Genomic DNA, 20,213 nt, shown 5'->3' with positions numbered 1-20,213 from the left:
TGTATCTCTTTGGCAGTTATCCTTGGTTCTTTTTCTACCATTCGCACTATCCTTCTGTTCAATCTGGGGTCGATTTTCCTCTTGCGGCCGCACCCAGGGAGGTTGGCTACAGTTCCATGGACCTTAAACTTCTTAATAATATTTGCAACTGTTGTCACAGGAACATCAAGCTGCTTGGAGATGGTCTTGTAGCCTTTACCTTTACCATACTTGTCTATTATTTTCTTTCTGATCTCCTCAGACAACTCTCTCCTTTGCTTTCCCTGGTCCATGTTCAGTGTGGTGCACACAATGATACCAAACAGCACAGTGACTACTTTTCTCCATTTAAATAGGCTGAATGACTGATTACAAGATTGGAGACATGTGTGATACTAATTAAAGAAACTAATTAGTTTGAAATATCACTATAATCCAATTATTTATTATCTTTTCTAAGGGGTGCCAACAAATGTGTCCAGGCCATTTTAGAATATCTTTGTAGAATAAGCAATAACTCATCTCTTTTCACAGCTTCTTTGCTTTATTCTATGACATACCAAAGGCATGCAAGTATACATGATAAAATAGCTTTTAATTTCATCACTTTTCAGGAGGAATGAAGCATTATTTCAATGACCTGTAAGGGTACCAACAAATTTGAGCACGTCTGTGTGTATATATATATATATATATATATATATATATATATATATATATATAAGAAATTGCAGCGATTCCAACTGAACTTTCAGCAGTACAGATCTATATAAAAAAATCAAGTTTACTACAGAGTACATTTTGCAGTTTTACTAAATATTTAATACAGTTTACAGTCTCATGTTACCGGTACACATATACAGTACTGCTAGGCTATGCACAATCATTTGCCATATGCACTCAGTTTGTGCTTTTCTGTTTTTGTGCTTTCATTTATCTCTTGTATTTATTGCAGTTATTATGCCCTTTTTAACTACGAGATACGTAGAGATGAGCTATTTATACTAAACTTTATTTCAAACAGTGGGAACCTAGTTAGATACATAGGTTTATTACTGAAGTGCATTTATTTATTTATTTATTTTACTTAACATGTTGCAGTGTTAGCACAGCAAATATATTGTCAGTAACTGGTGGTTGTTTATGAGTGTATTTTATTTTTAATCGGGTAGTCAGTTAAGTTGACGAATCGATGCAGCACTAGCTCTGGTAACACAAGAAAAGCTGGAGTGGCAGTGGTTTATGATGAATTCACCAGAACTTCGAGATGCAATTGTAACCTAAAGTAATTCACTTCAGCCCCATTTGTTTAGTTTTTTATAGGCTAATATATGGATTTCATGACTTTGAAGGTTTATGTCAGGCAGTGTTTTGCGTTGTGTTTTTGTTTTCTTGGTCTCCAATGAATGACTCCCTGGCTTCTAGTGTTGGAATTTCAAAACGGACAGTCATTTTCAATGCTTGGAAGTTTAAAAAGAAAAACGACAGTCAGCAGTTTTATGGAGAAGTCATAAATAGGCGATGTGTCGACTTTTTTTCGTATGGGCTGAGATGCAATTATATTACTTATCCATGCAGTATATTATAACATGATTAACGCTGTCCGTATTTACTGTATGCTGGCTGAATTTGACTTCAAACCAGATCCCCTGGTTAAAAGTGGCTATAAAATGACTGATAAAGCTTAGAGCAAGTGAGCCATCTTTGACATTAATGAAAATGTCATTGAATGTCATTTGAAGGCTGTTTGAAACTTCCAGGATGGATCTTGCAAGCAAAATTGTAAACATCTATTATAGACTAGGCATGCATCACAGAAGCTTGGTGAAGACTGGTGCAAAATCAAGTCAATTGGCATGTTCACCCTGTATGATGTGACAGATGGACACAATCCGCGTAGAAGGGTCCACGTTTTTTGAACGAGGACCTGAGAAACAAAAACATTTCTGGCTTTTGAAATGTCAGGGTTTAGTAAAACTAAGTCCTGATTTTATATGGTGTCCATTTACGGCTTCCATAGATGACTACCCTCTTGGTAAAAGAAATTGGATCAAGGTTTTTATTGATCATTATTTCAGACAGACCTATAAAGCCCGACCTATTTGGCAGAAACAGAACTCTATTGTGTTTGTCTCCTTTTTTGTTTTTTGATGACAGGCTTCTGGCGAAAGTTGAGATGTTGCTTCCCAGAAGAAGTTGTTGTTTTGGATTCCAAGGCTCTGCTATGTAATCATTTTTAAGTGTTAGAGCACTGCTCCTGGAAGAATTCAGAACTGTCTTTTTGCACGTCATTTATTCACTTTACGTAAGTTAAGTGTAACCCTTTCATGCATGGGGACGGGTGAAAAAAAAAAAAAAAAAGAAAAACTCTTCCAGTCTTTATATGAGGACACATAAGATGCAAATGCATGATGACCTCCTATGAGGATGCCAATTTTTTGTCCCACATATAAAGCAGTGGGATTCATTATTGTGTCCACATTTTCAGCTGTTTTCAATATTTCATCCATGAAATAGTTTATATTCAGAATTTTGAATAGTATCTGGATTGCAAACATTTGCAAATGACTTTAATAGCCAATTATCTGCAATGTGTTCTTTAGGGCAACCGTATTAAAATAATAAATAGTTTCACAGTGTCCTAGCTCAGTTACAATTCCCTATTGGGGGATACAGTAGTGGAAGTGTGTGCACAGTACACTGTCACACTATGTTTCCATACTCTATATATAGATAAGTGTATGCAATTGTCGTGAAACTTGGTAATAACTTGGTTATTGCGGTATACGGAGGAGTCTGTCTGTCTGTACAACTGTCTATCAGTATATCGCAGTGAACAGCTTATCCAATTGTCAGTAAATGCTGCAAACAAAATCATTTCATAAATCTTACTTCCATTACTGTAGCTAAAAAGATCTCAAATGTGCAGGTTGGAAAGAAACGCATGTTACAACACATGTATTTTCATTTTAAATCGTGATACAGTGTCTGCTACTACTTTAGGTTAAAGAAAGCTCTCAGTTCCTATGTCTTATTCTTGTGTTGCAGATTTCACGTAAGCATTGCCTTCTACTGTAGGTCAAAGCATGTTGCTGGTTGAAAGTACAGTGTGTCAGTCAATATGGGAAGCAACTAATTGCTTATTCACAGGAAAGAAGCCAGTGAAGGGGTGGGGACAATTGGACCCTCCAGGTGGATTGACCCAGGAAGTGCAAGACAATCTGAAAGCATGGCTTGCAAACAGAGATTTCTTTAACCTAGAGTGGTACCAGATACCATGTGTGCTAAAATGTGTTTCTCTCAAAACTGAACATTTGAGACCTACAGTACAGTAGGCCTATATAATAAATGGATGTGCACAGGAGGAGAACGGAGAGCGTTTCTAGAAGTATCTACAGTTACTTTAACATTACTGAATTTAGTTAAAGTTATTGAGAGGATCAGATTCTGGGGATATATGCCCATCCACCCCACTTGCTACACATTTTTGCATGAATCTAGTGACTCGCATACTGTAGCCTATATCAAACTGTTTAAACATTACATTGCTAATTCTTACTCTGTACATACTGTTGTGTGATGGTTATCAGCTTTTTCAGAATACCGATTTCTCTCATTTTGAATTTACAACTGTAACGGATGGACAGTATGTTACTGACGTACTTGAAACAAAGGTTATTTTACAGCTCTTTGTGTGCTGCTTAGGACACTGCATGTAGATTTCTTTGTTTACTGTGTGGTTGGAAATTGTTACGGTGTGTGCTATGACATTGGTTTTTACCTTGGAGATTTGTCTGCCCCCCTCCACACCTGAGAGCACCATGAACTGGGAAATGTGTGGAAAAAGCTGTTTAAATAAAGAATGTTTAACATTGCTTGCTTTGAAAATGATTGAAGAACGACTGATGAAACTGCTATTTTGCCACGGGACACTGTTATCCGTAGTGCAGAATCTCTCATCTGGTCACCAAAAGCAAGCTCATGTCTATTTTTAGCTTTTTAACTGTGGAGCTAAAGTTTCATTATAGTGTAACTTTGAGAGACTCATGAGGAAACAGATTACACACTGGTCTTTTAAAGATATTTTCTCACTCAATATGGATCATGAAAGATAATGTGTGGTATTTAATGAAAGAAGTTTAAACAACTTCCAGTTCTCTGCAAAACGGTCTTGACTGCATTAAGGTTTTAAAGCCAATCTGGTCTAAGGGTACTACTGGTGGATTATGATCTAAATTGATCACTGGTAACATGTGAAATGTTGTTCTAAACTGTTGTATTTTTTTTTATTTATTTATTTTTTTTTTTAATTAGACCTCCATTTACTGGTATTTTTTATCTTTTAATAGTCCCAAGTACCCAATCAGTTTTTGTTATTTGTTAAAACAATATAAATCATTGTGTGGTCCTCTTACCCAAACTGAACATGGTGACATCACTGTATATAATAAGAGACACACAACTTATAATACTCATTTTAAATGTAGATTTATTTACAGTAATATATACTGTATAGTAGACTTACACCTTCCCTGTTCCAGTATCCTAGCGAGATGTGCATTTTTGTATTTTTTGTTTTTGTTTTTGTTTTTAGTTTGTAAGCACAAGTTAGTTTGACAGCATATCAGCATTCATCTGATCTGCTCTTCGGTTTAATACATGTTCTGGCCAATGCCTCCTCTGTCCTCCGTGTTTTTAGGAAGTTGATCTCATTGGGCAAGCTGGAACTTAGCTTTGAGGAATTGTATTGATCTATCTTCAGGTCTTAAACACAGCAGTTTCATGCTCATTTTAAGAGGCTTGTTTTTTAAAAGAAACCATTCATTGTACTGTTTGTGCCATTTAACCCGGTAACCACCGTGGTAAAAGTTAGCGAACCTGTTAAACGTATGGTGGATATACATGCTGAAACACCACTGCTTTTACCACAATTTAAACATTAACCCCTGATAATAACATTTAATAGTACAGTAAACCATAACTTTAGATGCTGAATCCTACAGTAGGTTATAAAGGTAACACTATGTGCTTTGTATCCTACTGTATCAATCACATTTAATTCATAGTTTTGACTTGGTGTGCTACAGCTGTATTTACAATATTAACCAACAAAATATTGTTGGTTCTTCACTTGTCTTTTTACAATAATATTTAAAATGCAAGTCTAGATAACTACTGCATTCTGGCACTTTTGCTGTAGCCCACATAATATAATTGCGACTAGACCATTGGTGAATTTGAACTACAGTACAGTATCACGTGAAGTCATTCAGTACCAGGAGGTAGCAGGAGCTCTTAATCTACACGGTATACCATTGTCTTTAAATGATCTGTTTAAACCTGTAAAATATAACCAAATATCAAAAGATCTTCAAGAGAAGAAATAAGGGGGGCACTGATAAATGTGGTTACCTTGGGTACCACTCCTGTAAAGGCACAGTCTTTGTTTTCCAGCATCCCAGCATGATATAATAAGTACAGATGCCAAAACAATAATGCATAACCTACCGTTGATGAGGTGTATCAATATAAAAATCCTGCAGTGCTTGGAGAAATGGCGTAACATTTTTGCCCCTTTGGTTAGGGTTTGAACTACACATTGCAACAGTTTGTGGCAGGGAAAATAAAGCTGGATGGGTTCAAGGTTGATGATGCAATATCTATATCTTGTTTAATGAATTGTTTGGCTATTGGCAATGTGTGGCTATTGTAGCCTATTCCAAATAATACTAGAGTATATTGCAATAAACAGTGCATGTCCTACAGTACAGTACCTACTCTGAAAACCCCACGTCTTGCTTGGGACCTAAACATCTGTGGTTCTGAGAAACAACCCTTATCTAGCATTAAAGTATGACGTAGTTTCCATTTCCTAGATATTCTTGATTCATTAGTCCTTCAAATGCAGTTTTTGCTATGAACCACAAACCTAGATTATCTTCTTTGTACAGATGAGCTTTATGAAAATGTAGCCTAGCCTGCTGAAGGTACCACACATGGCTGGGAAATAGTTTACCAATGACGAAGGATCATTTGGGAATAAAAACAGATTTAATTACACTTTGTTCTGTTATACGGTACAATGTTTAATATGGACAAACATACATAGTGTTTTTTTTTATTTTTTTTAGTTGAATCGATGCATTGAATCATTACAGTGCCCATTCTTGTGTGGACCAAGTTGCAAATTAAAGGGAAGGTGGGTGGGAGTGTAACTGTAGTCATGCTTATATGTCTAATAACCCGCTTTAAAATAAATGATTGTTTTGTATTTCATTTTCTCTTTGAATGTGCTGAAGCACATTTATCCTGCCACTATGCTTTAATATAATATTGTGTTAGGACCCATCTTCTCCCATTCAGTTTCATATTGCATGGCCAACATAGAATAAACAGTCTGCCTCGGGTGCGGCAGGAAAACTAGGCTTTTCCTGGGTGAAAGTGAAAAAAAACAAGATCATCAACTAATTATAGCAATGACGTTATCAGTCAGGATGCTGATTTTAATTGTGGCATGTAAAACAGTGTTGCTTTGCAGACTTTTTATTTGAATTGGTTTGTACCACTTGAACTATTCACAAACAGTAAGGGTTTCTGAAACTACATGATATTTTATTGAAGAAATAATCGCAGATTTTCATGTTGGGATCTGTCTTCCTGTTGCCAGTGTTGATAATAGGATTACATAATGCCAATGCAATTTAACCCCTACTTTCCCATTTGTACTACTGGGTCATTCCGTGTCAACAACCAGAGCTTCCCACCTTAAGATTTTGTCCCCTTTTGTGTGTGGGGGGGTGTGGGGCTTAGTCATACTGAAACGCATCTTTTTGGAGTGCTTTTGAGGATCTAAAAATGAACCACCGCTATAGTATTTCTGTGTTGCTGGGGGGCCTTCAAATTGAAAGATTGTCAAATTCCTGAGTGATTTTTAAGTGCATGTTCCTTCTAAAGTAGGAGTTATCACTTTCAAATTGCTTAGCTGTGCTCATAATTTAACTGACTTTCTGTCTGCAGCTCTGCTACTGTACCTACTTTACTGTCTGATTTAATGACCCCACTAAATGGCTTCAGGATGAAAGTATCAAAAATGGCCCTATCTTTTGAAGGGCTGAAACCCCTTGTGGGACACGAGTTAACAAACTGACCTTTGGTGGGCTTATAGATGAGGATTTGAAGGACTTGTGGTAAAATAACTGACTTGATAATCTGACTGGGTAACCATTGGAAAAAACAGATCGATTTACCAAGTCAATTACTTCACCACAAGTCCTTCAAATGCTCATTTATAACCCGTGAATGGTTGTTTCAGAACTTTGCAAGAATCCATTTTTAAAGATGCCAACAAAGAAGAAATAAGAGGTCTACAGTACCTCTGTAGCCCCGTGACAAACCACTTGCATATAAAGATTATACACATTTTATGTTTTAAGTTTTATGGATTTATTTATTTATACACAGTTTCTCTTGGTTTAAACTCAAACTATTCGCAAATATTGTACAATATAACCCAAAACAACATACATGCTTGTTGTTCATGTTTGTACATTTATTAAACTGTGAAGGAGACAGATTATCAAGTCAGTTATTTTACCACAAGTCCTTCAAATCCTCATCTATAAGCCCAACAATGGTCAGTTTCAGCCCTTCACGAAAGTTGATACTTTCATCCTGAAGCCTTTTTGTGTGGTCATTAAATCAGACAGTAAAGAAGGTAGACAGTAGCAGAGCTGCAGACAGAAAGTCAGTTAAATTATGAGCACACCTAAGCAATTTGAAAGTGATAACTCCTACTTTAGAAGGAACATGCACTTAAAAATCTCTCAGAATTTGACAATTGGACACTTTCAATTTGAAGGCCCCCAGCAACACAGAAATACTAAAGCGGTGGTACTTACTTTGCATGAATTCTACTGCCTGGCTATCTGTACAGAAGCATTCATAGGGCTAATGACATTCTAAATACCATTTTTAAATCCTTAAAATCACTCAGAAATGAGACGTGTTTCAAGTATGACTACCCTCCACCCCCCCATACCTGACCTGTGAGTTCCACACACACAATATAAGCAAAATTCAAATCTTGAGGCGGTGATTTTCCTGGATTTTGGTTGATCTGACATGGAATGACCCTACTGTAAGTTAGTTGGTGTACAGGAGCATGCATGAATGACCTAAATTCTTAAAATTAGTAGTCCTAGTAAGTACTGGTAGAGGACACTACTGTATATTTTAATTGTCTGCACTTTATGTAACCTATACCTTTTATTGACCATTTTAGTGTTAAATGAAAATTGTAAGTCAATGATCTTTTTCAAGAATTTGTACTTGTGTGGGGACCTTATTCCCTTCCATTTGAAAGAATACTGCATCTGGTATCAAAAATAAGAAATGAACCTTACTCCTGTGTGCTTGTGTTGACCCCCCCCCCCCCCCCAAAAAAAAAAAAAAACACGATGATTTTATAGAGAATATGATCCTTAAACATATGGCATCAATCAGTAGCCACAGAATGTTTCTGTGGCTCGTAGCCCCGTCTGTCTGATACAATCTGCCTGTTATGGAAACTCTCCCGATATAGATTTTAACCCTTCATTTTCCAAAGCTATTATGTAATTTATTTAAAAAAAACAAAAAAAACATTGAAATGGGCTAAAAAGAGTACACGAAAAAGACTACTAGAAGCAAACGCATCTTTTTTATATATATATATATATATATATATATATATATATGAATGCTGCCGCTTGACAAGTGCGCGGTCATGTGAATGAGATTGGCATATTTAAACTTAAGACTCTAATTAATCATGCAATGCTTCTAACAGCAAAATTCTACAGTAAACGTATTCTGTTTGAAATTGTTGACAATTTTGTTACCTTAGTTTTCAGCTAATGTGAACAGATCCTCCACTTGAGTTCTCCTGTAATGACTGCACACAGGCGCTGTTGCTAGGCAGTCATGAAACAGCTTCCGGCAGCACGGCACGGGCTAACTTTAAATTTGTAAACAAATGGATATAACAAGTACTAAAAAGGAAGCCTAACTTTAGTAACATCGAAATTAGAACGCTAATTTAGCTTTATGTTGAATATAAAGACATACGAAATGCTAAGCAGAATACCGCAGTGACTGAGAAAACAGGGTGAAAGAAGTAATGTGTTTTTTTGTTTGTTTGTTTTTGTTTTTTTTAACTCTGTGGACTGCAGTACAGTGTAAAACATCTACTGTTGACTTTCTGTGAATGGATGGAGTAACTTCAACATTTGCACTGACCATTAAAAGTACAACCAGGTATGTGCCTTGTTTGGAATTATTTACAGGTTATTGAACAAAGCAAGTAACTTGAACAATGTCTTTGACATTGTTTGTACACTTTGTGAACCCGGCCAGCTCCTCTGAAGAGTGAACTTAAATTTTAACCGCTTACACTTTTTATGCTGTCTGCTGTAGTACACATACGTATTTGCCTTTTATTCTTTATTTCAGGTATTCGAGTACACGAAAATGTTGACCCCCGTGTATTTGAATAGGAAACTATTCAAAATTCCCATATCTTTTACATAATATATATATTAGGGCTGTCAAGCGATACAAAAATAATCGTGATTAATCTTGCAAAAAAAATGATCTTAGTTAACCTTGGTTTTAATCGCATATTAAATTGATACAATTACTACATGCATCTAATTTAAAATTTGTTTTATTACTGATTCTATTGTTATTATTATCCTTCACTTTAAATAAACTTGTGTAAAATGTATGTATTTGAGACGGAAGGCTGTACCTGGTGTACCCCATGCAAATTTGCCATCTTTGTCAAATTTAAGTAAAATTACATTTTTTGATTGTCACATTGTCTGCAATGTTGTGTGTTGCACATAAATAATTAGTACACATTACGTTTTGAAAACTGTAAATAACTTCAAACAAACTCAAGAAAACAAGCAGGCAATCCTAACTGGTCAAGAAATAAATAAATACAAATCAAACACTAGGATTGGCCTTTTCAATTTGTAGGCTAATCACTGGAAACGATTTATAAACCACCTCTGTTATCGTGTGTGTTTTTGCTTTACCAAGGATGAACTGCAGAATGCTGGCTTGTTTTAGGCTCACTTGAATTTGCGGCAGTTTTTATTTTTAGGTCCCCCAACAGGTCTGCGTACACCCTGCATTCTGTGAGAAGATGCTGAGTTGCTGAGTCTGCAGGGCGTTTTGTAGTTTTTGTTGACGTGTCTGACGAGTATTATTTAGTTTGTTTTAACTGAGAGTGTCCACCTGCACACGTATCCATTTTTGTTTAGTGGGAACCAGGAATATTCTTATGACGTAATATGAACGAGAGAGACCAGCAGGGTACAATGGTACCGAGTAGTGTCTCGTTTATTTAACCACGAAATGTTCCCATTGAGACCGTCACCAAAATTTACAAGGGGCAATCATTTAGAAATTACAAATACAACCAACACAATAAAACATGCGGTTCGAGCTTGATCAGCAGCATATACAGAGATCAGAAAACAGAATACAGACCAGATCTGTTTTTAAATGTGTGTTTTTTTTTTTAATAAAATGATAAAATATGTAGCTACAATAAGCACTTATAGGAAATTAACTGCTTATTGTGAATAGAACATAAAAAAAAATGTTATCCAAAAACTGCAAACAAGAAAAATTGGTAGGCTTTACATACTACGCGCAAAAAGAAAAAGGCTTATCATATTTAGCTTGAATCACGGGGTTGCAGTGATCCTGCATTTCTGTCGAAACTGGTGGGTTTAATTTGTTGTATTGTTTGTAGCTGAAGAGCTGCTGCTAGTGTATTTTGAGAACTGAAGGCGTGTTCGGCACGCAGCAGACTAGATGCACTCATGTGTGATACTGGAACTCACTTTAACAGTAGACAAGTAAGCGTCTTTCTATCCAGTAAGCTGTCAGAGTGTTTTAGGAAAAAAAAAATATATATCTCATTCATTTTTTAGTGCTTTGCTCTATTACGTGGTTCAGTGACTAACTTTCTATTTAAACAATAACTGCACTCAGACACTCATTCCAATGTTGCTGAAAGGCTCAAGACACAGTCAGAAGTGCGATTAACACACATTAAAATAAGTAATCTCCAAAAACATTAATGCGTTAATCACAGAAGTTAACTGCGATTGACAGCCCTAACATTATATATATATATATATATATATATATATATACAGTGCCTTGCGAAAGTATTCGGCCCCCTTGAACTTTGCGACCTTTTGCCACATTTCAGGCTTCAAACATAAAGATATGAAACTGTAATTTTTTGTGAAGAATCAACAAGTGGGACACAATCATGAAGTGGAACGAAATTTATTGGATATTTCAAACTTTTTTAACAAATAAAAAACTGAAAAATTGGGCGTGCAAAATTATTCAGCCCCCTTAAGTTAATACTTTGTAGCGCCACCTTTTGCTGCGATTACAGCTGTAAGTCGCTTGGGGTATGTCTCTATCAGTTTTGCACATCGAGAGACTGAAATTTTTGCCCATTCCTCCTTGCAAAACAGCTCGAGCTCAGTGAGGTTGGATGGAGAGCATTTGTGAACAGCAGTTTTCAGTTCTTTCCACAGATTCTCGATTGGATTCAGGTCTGGACTTTGACTTGGCCATTCTAACACCTGGATATGTTTATTTGTGAACCATTTCATTGTAGATTTTGCTTTATGTTTTGTATCATTGTCTTGTTGGAAGACAAATCTCCGTCCCAGTCTCAGGTCTTTTGCAGACTCCATCAGGTTTTCTTCCAGAATGGTCCTGTATTTGGCTCCATCCATCTTCCCATCAATTTTAACCATCTTCCCTGTCCCTGCTGAAGAAAAGCAGGCCCAAACCATGATGCTGCCACCACCATGTTTGACAGTGGGGATGGTGTGTTCAGGGTGATGAGCTGTGTTGCTTTTACGCCAAACATAACGTTTTGCATTGTTGCCAAAAAGTTCGATTTTGGTTTCATCTGACCAGAGCACCTTCTTCCACATGTTTGGTGTGTCTCCCAGGTGGCTTGTGGCAAACTGTAAACGACACTTTTTATGGATATCTTTAAGAAATGGCTTTCTTCTTGCCACTCTTCCATAAAGGCCAGATTTGTGCAGTATACGACTGATTGTTGTCCTATGGACAGAGTCTCCCACCTCAGCTGTAGATCTCTGCAGTTCATCCAGAGTGATCATGGGCCTCTTGGCTGCATCTCTGATCAGTCTTCTCCTTGCATGAGCTGAAAGTTTAGAGGGACGGCCAGGTCTTGGTAGATTTGCAGTGGTCTGATACTCCTTCCATTTCAATATTATCGCTTGCACAGTGCTCCTTGGGATGTTTAAAGCTTGGGAAATCTTTTTGTATCCAAATCCGGCTTTAAACTTCTCCACAACAGTATCTCGGATCTGCCTGGTGTGTTCCTTGTTCTTCATGATGCTCTCTGCGCTTCAAACTGACCTCTGAGACTATCACAGTGCAGGTGCATTTATACAGAGACTTGATTACACACAGGTGGATTCTATTTATCATCATTAGTCATTTAGGTCAACATTGGATCATTCAGAGATCCTCACTGAACTTCTGGAGAGAGTTTGCTGCACTGAAAGTAAAGGGGCTGAATAATTTTGCACGCCCAATTTTTCAGTTTTTTATTTGTTAAAAAAGTTTGACATATCCAATAAATTTCGTTCCACTTCATGATTGTGTCCCACTTGTTGTTGATTCTTCACAAAAAATTACAGTTTCATATCTTTATGTTTGAAGCCTGAAATGTGGCAAAAGGTCGCAAAGTTCAAGGGGGCCGAATACTTTCGCAAGGCACTGTATATACACACACACACTATAATGACAGAGGACATGTTTTAGCATTATTAAGCCATTTCTTCCCCTTTTTCTTGTTGCTTTTTTAAACAACAGAAGGTCAGTGTATTGTCTAATAAAACTGATTTTTGTCAATTTTATTAAACCAAAATTCTACAGTGGTAATTTGTTCCAATACATCGGAAAGAATATGACTGTTTCTGCTTAAGAATGGGATTAAAGGGTTAAACTTATTTATAATTGCACTGCACCTTCCAAATTGTAACAAGAAGGTGAGAAAGGTAGAAGGACTAGCTTGGTAACTCTAGCAACAAATGATAAACTGAGGCCCACTGCTCAACTAAGATTGGCTCCTTATGATTCCCAGGTGCTGGAGCCTCAAATTCAGTGTAGCTGTTGTGAGTAATTAGATATACGTTTGTAAGTCTGAAAAAAAGGAGTCAAGAAGGTAACAAGGAAAATTACTTTTCTTTGTTCTGAGTTTGTCTAGTCAGTCAGAAACATTTGATAGTTTTTTGTTTGTTTTTTATGACGTTGTGTGTTTTATTGTGCAATGGTTTCCTTTGCAATCTTGAACTTGTTGGGAGAAGTTTGTAAACTAAGAATGCTAATTGAGTTAAACCATTCTGCACCTTTTCATTATTTTAAATTGGGTATTAAACACCAGTTCTTCCTATGATAATGCCGTTCCAGCCATACAGTACATACCCAGCATCACCAGATTGTTGTACTATGCCTCAAGGCATCTCCTGTGTGATTTTAATACAACCATGTTTTGTATTCAGGCAGCCCAAGCGAATGTATGTTTGTCGGAAAACAAGTACTGTATTGTATTCTTGCTTTTGTGTTTGCTCTTGCTCACCCTCACTCTCTCTTAGTGGAACAAGCAGTGACTCGGTTGTTGTTCATGAGAAATGGCTGCTTTATATTAGTGGGACTGGTATTGATTCAAAGAAGAGAAACATGTGACAAAGCACGGTCAAAGCTGCCTGACAACTAATGCTGTAGCACAAGCTTCTAATAGATATTTCTATAATAAGCATTTTGCAGTCAATCTGTTTACACTTTTGTAACTGGAGCTATTCTAGTAACAGCTACTGTACTGTAGTATAACAGGCACTGCACCCACTGTCGTACACAATAAAAGGAAATAAGCACTGTACTACTGTAAATACTGTATATTGTACAGTCAAATCCTGTTATACATGGTAATTTATTTATACAGAAGGTGCTTTAAGTTGGGAGAATACTGTATACTTGATTGGTCACACTAGACAGGTAGTCCTTCTATTGGCCAATACTGTACAGGTCTGACAGCACAGTAACTTGGTGCTTAGAAGATGAACTACTGTAAATCTTTTCATAATTTTTTTTTTTTTTTTAAGGGAAAATGTGGGATGCACTCGCTGTATATGCCGTATAGTATGATATTTAGAGAAAAGCCCTAGTCCTATGTTAGATCTTCTATTGCAGCAGACTTCTGTGAGCTCAGTACTTTTGTGTTCTCGGGTGGGGCATGACCGTGCCACAGGCTCGCTGAGCAGCTTTGGTATGTCCTTATTCAGGTTTCGGGGCTTTTTAGAAGGCAAATACCCATACGGTAATGGTTACATTTTTGTTTCAGGGAACCAGGGTTATTATAATAACCTAACGTTTGCTTTCAACACCAAAATTTAAAACATTTACCATTGCTCATTGAAAATAGCTTTTGAAATCCAGTTCACTCTCGTTCTTTTGCTATTCGTTATACCACCAGACCTAAGTATTGTCCTCCCAGTGACAAAGATTTTCTCCAATAAAAACTTTAAACTTCCTTTAAACTACAAATATCGGTGTACTGTAAAAGTTTGGAGTTGTTGTGTTGAAATTTGCACTACTGTTCATAAAGCTGCTGTCTTTATAGAAAGTTTTTAAATCTATCTAAAGGCATTGAATTGGATGGCAAATTACAGAAAAGGTGGTTTGGTGTTCTGAAGGATATATAACACTAAAGCTATAAAGGACAATGAAGAATTGTCTACATTGAATTGACGTTACAGTAGCTGTGAATGTAATACCTTTTCTTTTGCTGTTCAGCAAGTACTGTATATATTTTAATTTACATGTAGAATGCAGCCTAATTGTGGTTAGATGTAGTTTCAGAATGAAAGAAATCAATTGTGTTTTAATATTACTGATGATTCTCTTTTAACTGCTGTGTTGCTGTGGTATTGACTTCAGTTTAAATTGTGTATTTCAGGTGGCTTTTCAATCGTGTTCCTTGCTCGGACCCACAGTGGTGTGCGGTGTGCTTTGAAGCGAATGTATGTGAACAATGTACCTGATCTAAATATCTGCAAACTGGAAATAGCAATCATGGTAAGCTGAAGTAAACACTACTAGTACAACTAAACCTTTTCTAATTGCAATGCTTTTTTCCCCCGCCCCTTTATACTTGACCTTAGATTTGCTGTCTGTTCCCCAGGAAACCAAGAATGTGTGACCCTGATGGTGTTATTACATAAATAAAAAATAAGGTGATATAGGTTACTGATCCACAGATATGAAATTTTAGATTTTTAGGGAGTGAATGTGTACAACGTGTTCCATATAATGTAGCCTGCAGAGGCTGCCACTAAATAACTGTAATTTAATATACATATTGTTATATTCTATTCCTTTGTGGTACAGAGGGAATGCATGTACATGTGTGCTGAACAAGCTTAACTGTACAGCACAGATATTGCTACAGTATATTGCTGACCTTGTCGACCTTTTCTGTAACGTCCTCAAATAATTCAAGGAGGTTAGTTAGACAGGATTTCCTCCATCTCAATCCATGCAGTCTACAGTACAGTGACTCTCCTGTGAGGTTGTTGTTTATTGCATGGTTAAAAGTTAGACCTTTTCATAAAGCATTGTTTCTGTTTTTTTAAATGAATTTCATTGTGGATGAAAAAGTACCTAATAATTTCTATCCTTATTACTATACGTCGGGATGTTTAATATCTGGTCATTTATGACATGGAAATCCCCAAATAGTCTTAGAATTGCAAAAATGTGATCTTGAGGTCAAGAAATGACTCACTTGCATGTGCACCATTAGCTTTGTTGTGTGTGTTTGTTTTTAATATGAAATAGTGTTTAGTATATTTATGTAATTATTATATCAATTAAGTTGCAATAAACTCTTTAGTAAACACCAGGGTTGGGGTCAATTACTTTTTTCCTCCCAATTCCTTTTAAAATACATTTCCAATTCCAATTTCCATTCCCTTTTAATCAATTCCCATTCCAATTCCAAGCCCTTCAAAAATGATTCGATCTCCAAAACACCAAAGGCCTGATCTATCACAGCCTGTCCACTGAAATGCACCATTTTTTGTAAAAGGAAAATCAAACAGTTAACGTTACAAAACTGATAACAAAAGCCTTTTGTCATATCTTTGACTTAAGTTGTTTTTCTGTGAATTTAGTCCTGTTAGTGGAAAGAATAGAGAAGTTCTATTTACAGTAAATCCATACTGTATATGTTTACAGAGGGCCAAAACAGAGTGTTTCTCATTTTTAAAATCATGGACATTCATTTTATACATGCTCTGAATACTGCTATGCAGTAGTATCTGAGGAGTAGTACAGTGCTTCATTGTTCAGCTGCTGGTCTTTATGAATATTATGTTTCCAGCAAGTGACTCCAAAGTAGCCACAGCCCAAATACCCGTGCCAGACAGCTGTGATTTAACACATAGCGCTAACTCTGTCAGCCTGTGGCTAAAAGTCTCTCAACTAATAGTATCCCCCAGTTACTCTCCCAGATAGTGAGGAAGTCAACCTTCAAACTCACTGGTTAGAGATCCAAAAAACTATAGAATGTACTGTGGAAGCACTGGTCCTGTCTATGAAGCACATAGCATTGAATGCTGATTGAATAACCAATTGATTTTTTAATTCTTCCGTTATGTTCTTTGTTTTGTTGCAGAAAGAGCTATCGGGTCATAAGAATGTTGTGGGGTACTTGGACTCTGCCATTAATACAGTTGGTGATAGTGTTTGGGAAGTGCTCATTCTCATGGAGTATTGCAGAGGTAACAACTACTGTATACTCTTGTTCCAGTATGTCAGAAATATTTTGTATTTATATATGTGCCTTCAGATGTTACATGGTTACAATATAAACACACCACATTTGATCAGTAGGTACAGTAGCTGCTAGTGGCCAAAAAGAAAATCTTTCTTTAGCAAACTAGCCTCCTTTTTAGTCTCCTGTTTGGTAGATATCAACACTGAAAATCTAAAATTAGCCTTGACAAAATTGCAGAGTCCCCTTCCTAAAAACTGAGAGTTTTAAAGAGGCAAGCCTTGCAAAACAACTGTTCCTGAATTTTGTATTTATTTTAAGAAATAACAGCTTTTCTGTAAGGAATAAACTCATGCTGGTACTGCTGCTGTCAAAAAGTTGACAAATCAGCAGTTACCTTCCAGAAGAGCAAACACAATTAAACAAAGGATTTCTTCGTTTTGCCGAGAGCTATAGAAGAGTAAATGTGATGTTTCCTGTATATTTTGACAGCGGGCCAAGTGGTGAAGCAGATGAATCAGAGGTTGCAGACTGGTTTCACAGAGCCAGAAGTCTTGAGGATATTTTGTGACACCTGTGAGGCAGTTGCCAGGTTACATCAGTGCAAAACTCCAATCATTCACAGGGATCTGAAGGTATGAAGACAAACCCTATTGCCAAAGAGGCTGAACCATTCCAGACAGTTTTCAATGCCATGCTCAATAGAATGCTAAGCATGTGCAGAAGTAAAATAAAGTTTGTTGAATTCATATAAATGTTTAAACATTTTACAACCATATTTAATATATTGTATTTATAATATTTTTATAAGTACTTTATACAATTTAATTGTAATAACGCTGATAGCTAAAAGTGTGACAAAGTGTTTCATCACTTTCGTCGGTGTCTAATGAAGTAAAACCGTAATCTGCAAACTGCTGCCTCTCCGCATTATTTTCAGTGTTTTGTTCACATGGCTACAACCTTTTTTATTAGCAATTAGTAGTTAGCAAATGGAGGTTAAACAAAGGAAGTCTTTGTCCTTGGTTCCTGTGAAGACTATTGTACGCTCTACAAATGAAAGCAATGTGCTTTTAAAAAAAACTAAAATAATGAAAATAAACCCCTGTCTGTTTTTTTATGTGCTTTTTGTCTGGGTATGGACAAATAAATATGTATGCAGTTGTACAATGAACAGAGAAACCCATGAAAGGCATACATTTGTTTTTGCTACTGGTTTTCTTGCTCTGACATATCGCCCACTGCTTCTTGCAAAATGTCTTGCAAAATATTTTCCTGATGATGACACATTAACAACTCAGATCACTCTTCCTCAGTCTGTGTGAGCTTGAAGTAACTTGTATATTTGGCTAGATTTTTCACCCAGTGCAAATCAATTTGCTCATAGCTTTTAATATGTGGTGAATATTAAATATGGGATATCTGCCTGCAACAGTGGATTAGTACTATTTTTAAAATAAAATATTCTGATACCAACAACAACCTTGCAGTGTTTTTTATTGTATTTTAAATTGTCCTCATTTGCAGACCTATATACTGTATTAATATATAAATAATGTCTAACGTAAAGATGTTTTACATTGCTAGTTATTGAAATGGGGAGTACAGTATGCAGTGTGCTACATCAGAGAACGACCGTGCTTTCAAATGCTAAAGAGCAGGGTTGTGTATTGGTAGAGCTCCGTGGGAACACTCATAGAGCAGTGTTTGTTCTTGTGTGCTGTATAGCATGGACACCATTTGGAGGTTTTTAATTGAATTGCCCTTGTTTGTCCTGTTAATAAAAACATTGATATTGCTTGTAACAATTTTGTAACCTTTCTGTAATTATATTGAACTTTATTTGGTTCATTGTGTTTTTTGATTTGACAGTAAATGATCGCAAACTATTAGGGTGTTACAAAAGAAAAATCATCATAGAATTTCATATTCAGTTTAAATGAAATTCACATCTAAGAGTCTACATTTGCGTAAAAGTAAATTTGGATATTTTTTTTTTTTTTTTTTCTTGCAGGTAGAAAATATTTTATTAAATGACCATGGCAACTACGTCCTGTGCGACTTTGGCAGTGCCACACATAAAGTTCTTAACCCACAGAAAGACGGTGTAACAAGCGTGGAGGACGAAATAAAAAAGTAAGCAATGATTTTTAAACTCTTCTGTTACATAAGCTGACGCCTACCTAACCCATTCCACTACACTGTATAAGTGCCCAATTGAACCGTGTTTGTAGAATTGTACTCGGATTGCTAATTAAGAGAGCCACTGCTATTAAAACTGTTGAAATTTGGCATCAGCAATGCAATCGAATCAATAAGGGCTCTTAGCAAGAGTGTTGGACACTCAAAACAAGGATTTACAAGCCAATGGGTTTCTGTACTGTGCTATTTCTGTAAAAGAGTGGTATTGTAAGCATTAGCCTAGGCTCTACTGTTTTTTAGACACTTAAACATTCCACCTGTGTAAGTGTCTTTCTGGGTGGCAAAATACAACATTTCCAAAAGAATAACTCGAGATGACAGAATAATTACCTTTCACATGACTCTGTGGGTATTCCTTTGTGTTTTCTTTTCTTTAGTGCTGATGTTGTCATCCTAAAGAAATGTTCTTGAGTTTAATATGACTCTTTTTCAATCCAGCAATTCTATTCTCGAATGAGTTTCAGTTTATAACGGTCATGTTAGAAAGATATGTTTCTTTTGGCACAGGCCACATAAGAACATAAGAAAGTTTACAAACGAGAGGAGGCCTTTCAGCCCATCTTGCTCGTTTGGTTGTAGACAAACAGCTGTTGTTTTGAATTGGTGCATAAAGAGCTGTCAGACCAGACACTGCTGAGTAACTTTGAAACTGCAGTATGACTGAGTTGTCAAGCCTTTTTTTTTTTTTTTTTTTACTACAGCGAAAAAAGGAGAAAAGTGGTGTTAAATGAATAAAAAAGAAAAAAAAGTCAATTTTAAGAGGTGTTTTATTTCAACTGTGTATATTGCCAGTCTGTTTGGCAGCCTGTAATTGGATAAATACAAGGTTAGAACTGTTACACATGTAAAAAAAAAAAAATACAAAAAATAAATACAAGGTTAGAACTGTTACACATGTAAAAAAAAAAATATATATATATATATATATAATATATATATTGTCAGGGTAGCTGTACTTCCACACTTTCAAAGATTTAAACATCTCTGGTCTTAAAGATTTCCCTTATAAATGTATTTATTTTTTAACTAAAAATTCATACCTTTTTATTCCTGGTGGAACTATCTGGATGTGTCCTTTATTTATCACGGTTACATCTTGTCTAGGCGTCCACAGTGTCTCATAAACTAAATGAATAAAACG

The 20,213-nt window shown here is 36.2% G+C and overlaps 1 protein-coding gene across 4 annotated transcripts in view; it reads left to right on the top strand.

The window, feature by feature from the left end:
* LOC117403562 (BMP-2-inducible protein kinase-like) overlaps window positions 1–20,213 on the top strand; it is a 66,355-nt gene that overhangs the window by 20,438 nt on the left and 25,704 nt on the right. For all 4 annotated transcript variants that reach the window (XR_009307534.1, XM_058989673.1, XM_058989668.1 and 1 more), the window contains 4 exons: window positions 15,053–15,171; window positions 16,772–16,877; window positions 17,363–17,505; window positions 18,885–19,006. Coding sequence is in view for 3 of the 4 variants with exons in the window: in XM_058989673.1 (XP_058845656.1) it covers window positions 15,053–15,171; window positions 16,772–16,877; window positions 17,363–17,505; window positions 18,885–19,006 (490 nt within the window). In the remaining variant the exon portion in view is untranslated. The remainder of the gene's footprint in view (window positions 1–15,052; window positions 15,172–16,771; window positions 16,878–17,362; window positions 17,506–18,884; window positions 19,007–20,213) is intronic.

Source organism: Acipenser ruthenus, chromosome 2 (genome assembly GCF_902713425.1).
Source record: "Acipenser ruthenus chromosome 2, fAciRut3.2 maternal haplotype, whole genome shotgun sequence".
NCBI classification, from domain to species: domain Eukaryota; kingdom Metazoa; phylum Chordata; class Actinopteri; order Acipenseriformes; family Acipenseridae; genus Acipenser; species Acipenser ruthenus.
Note: the sequence above shows the minus strand (reverse complement) of the source record. Positions and strands in the feature narration are given on the sequence as shown.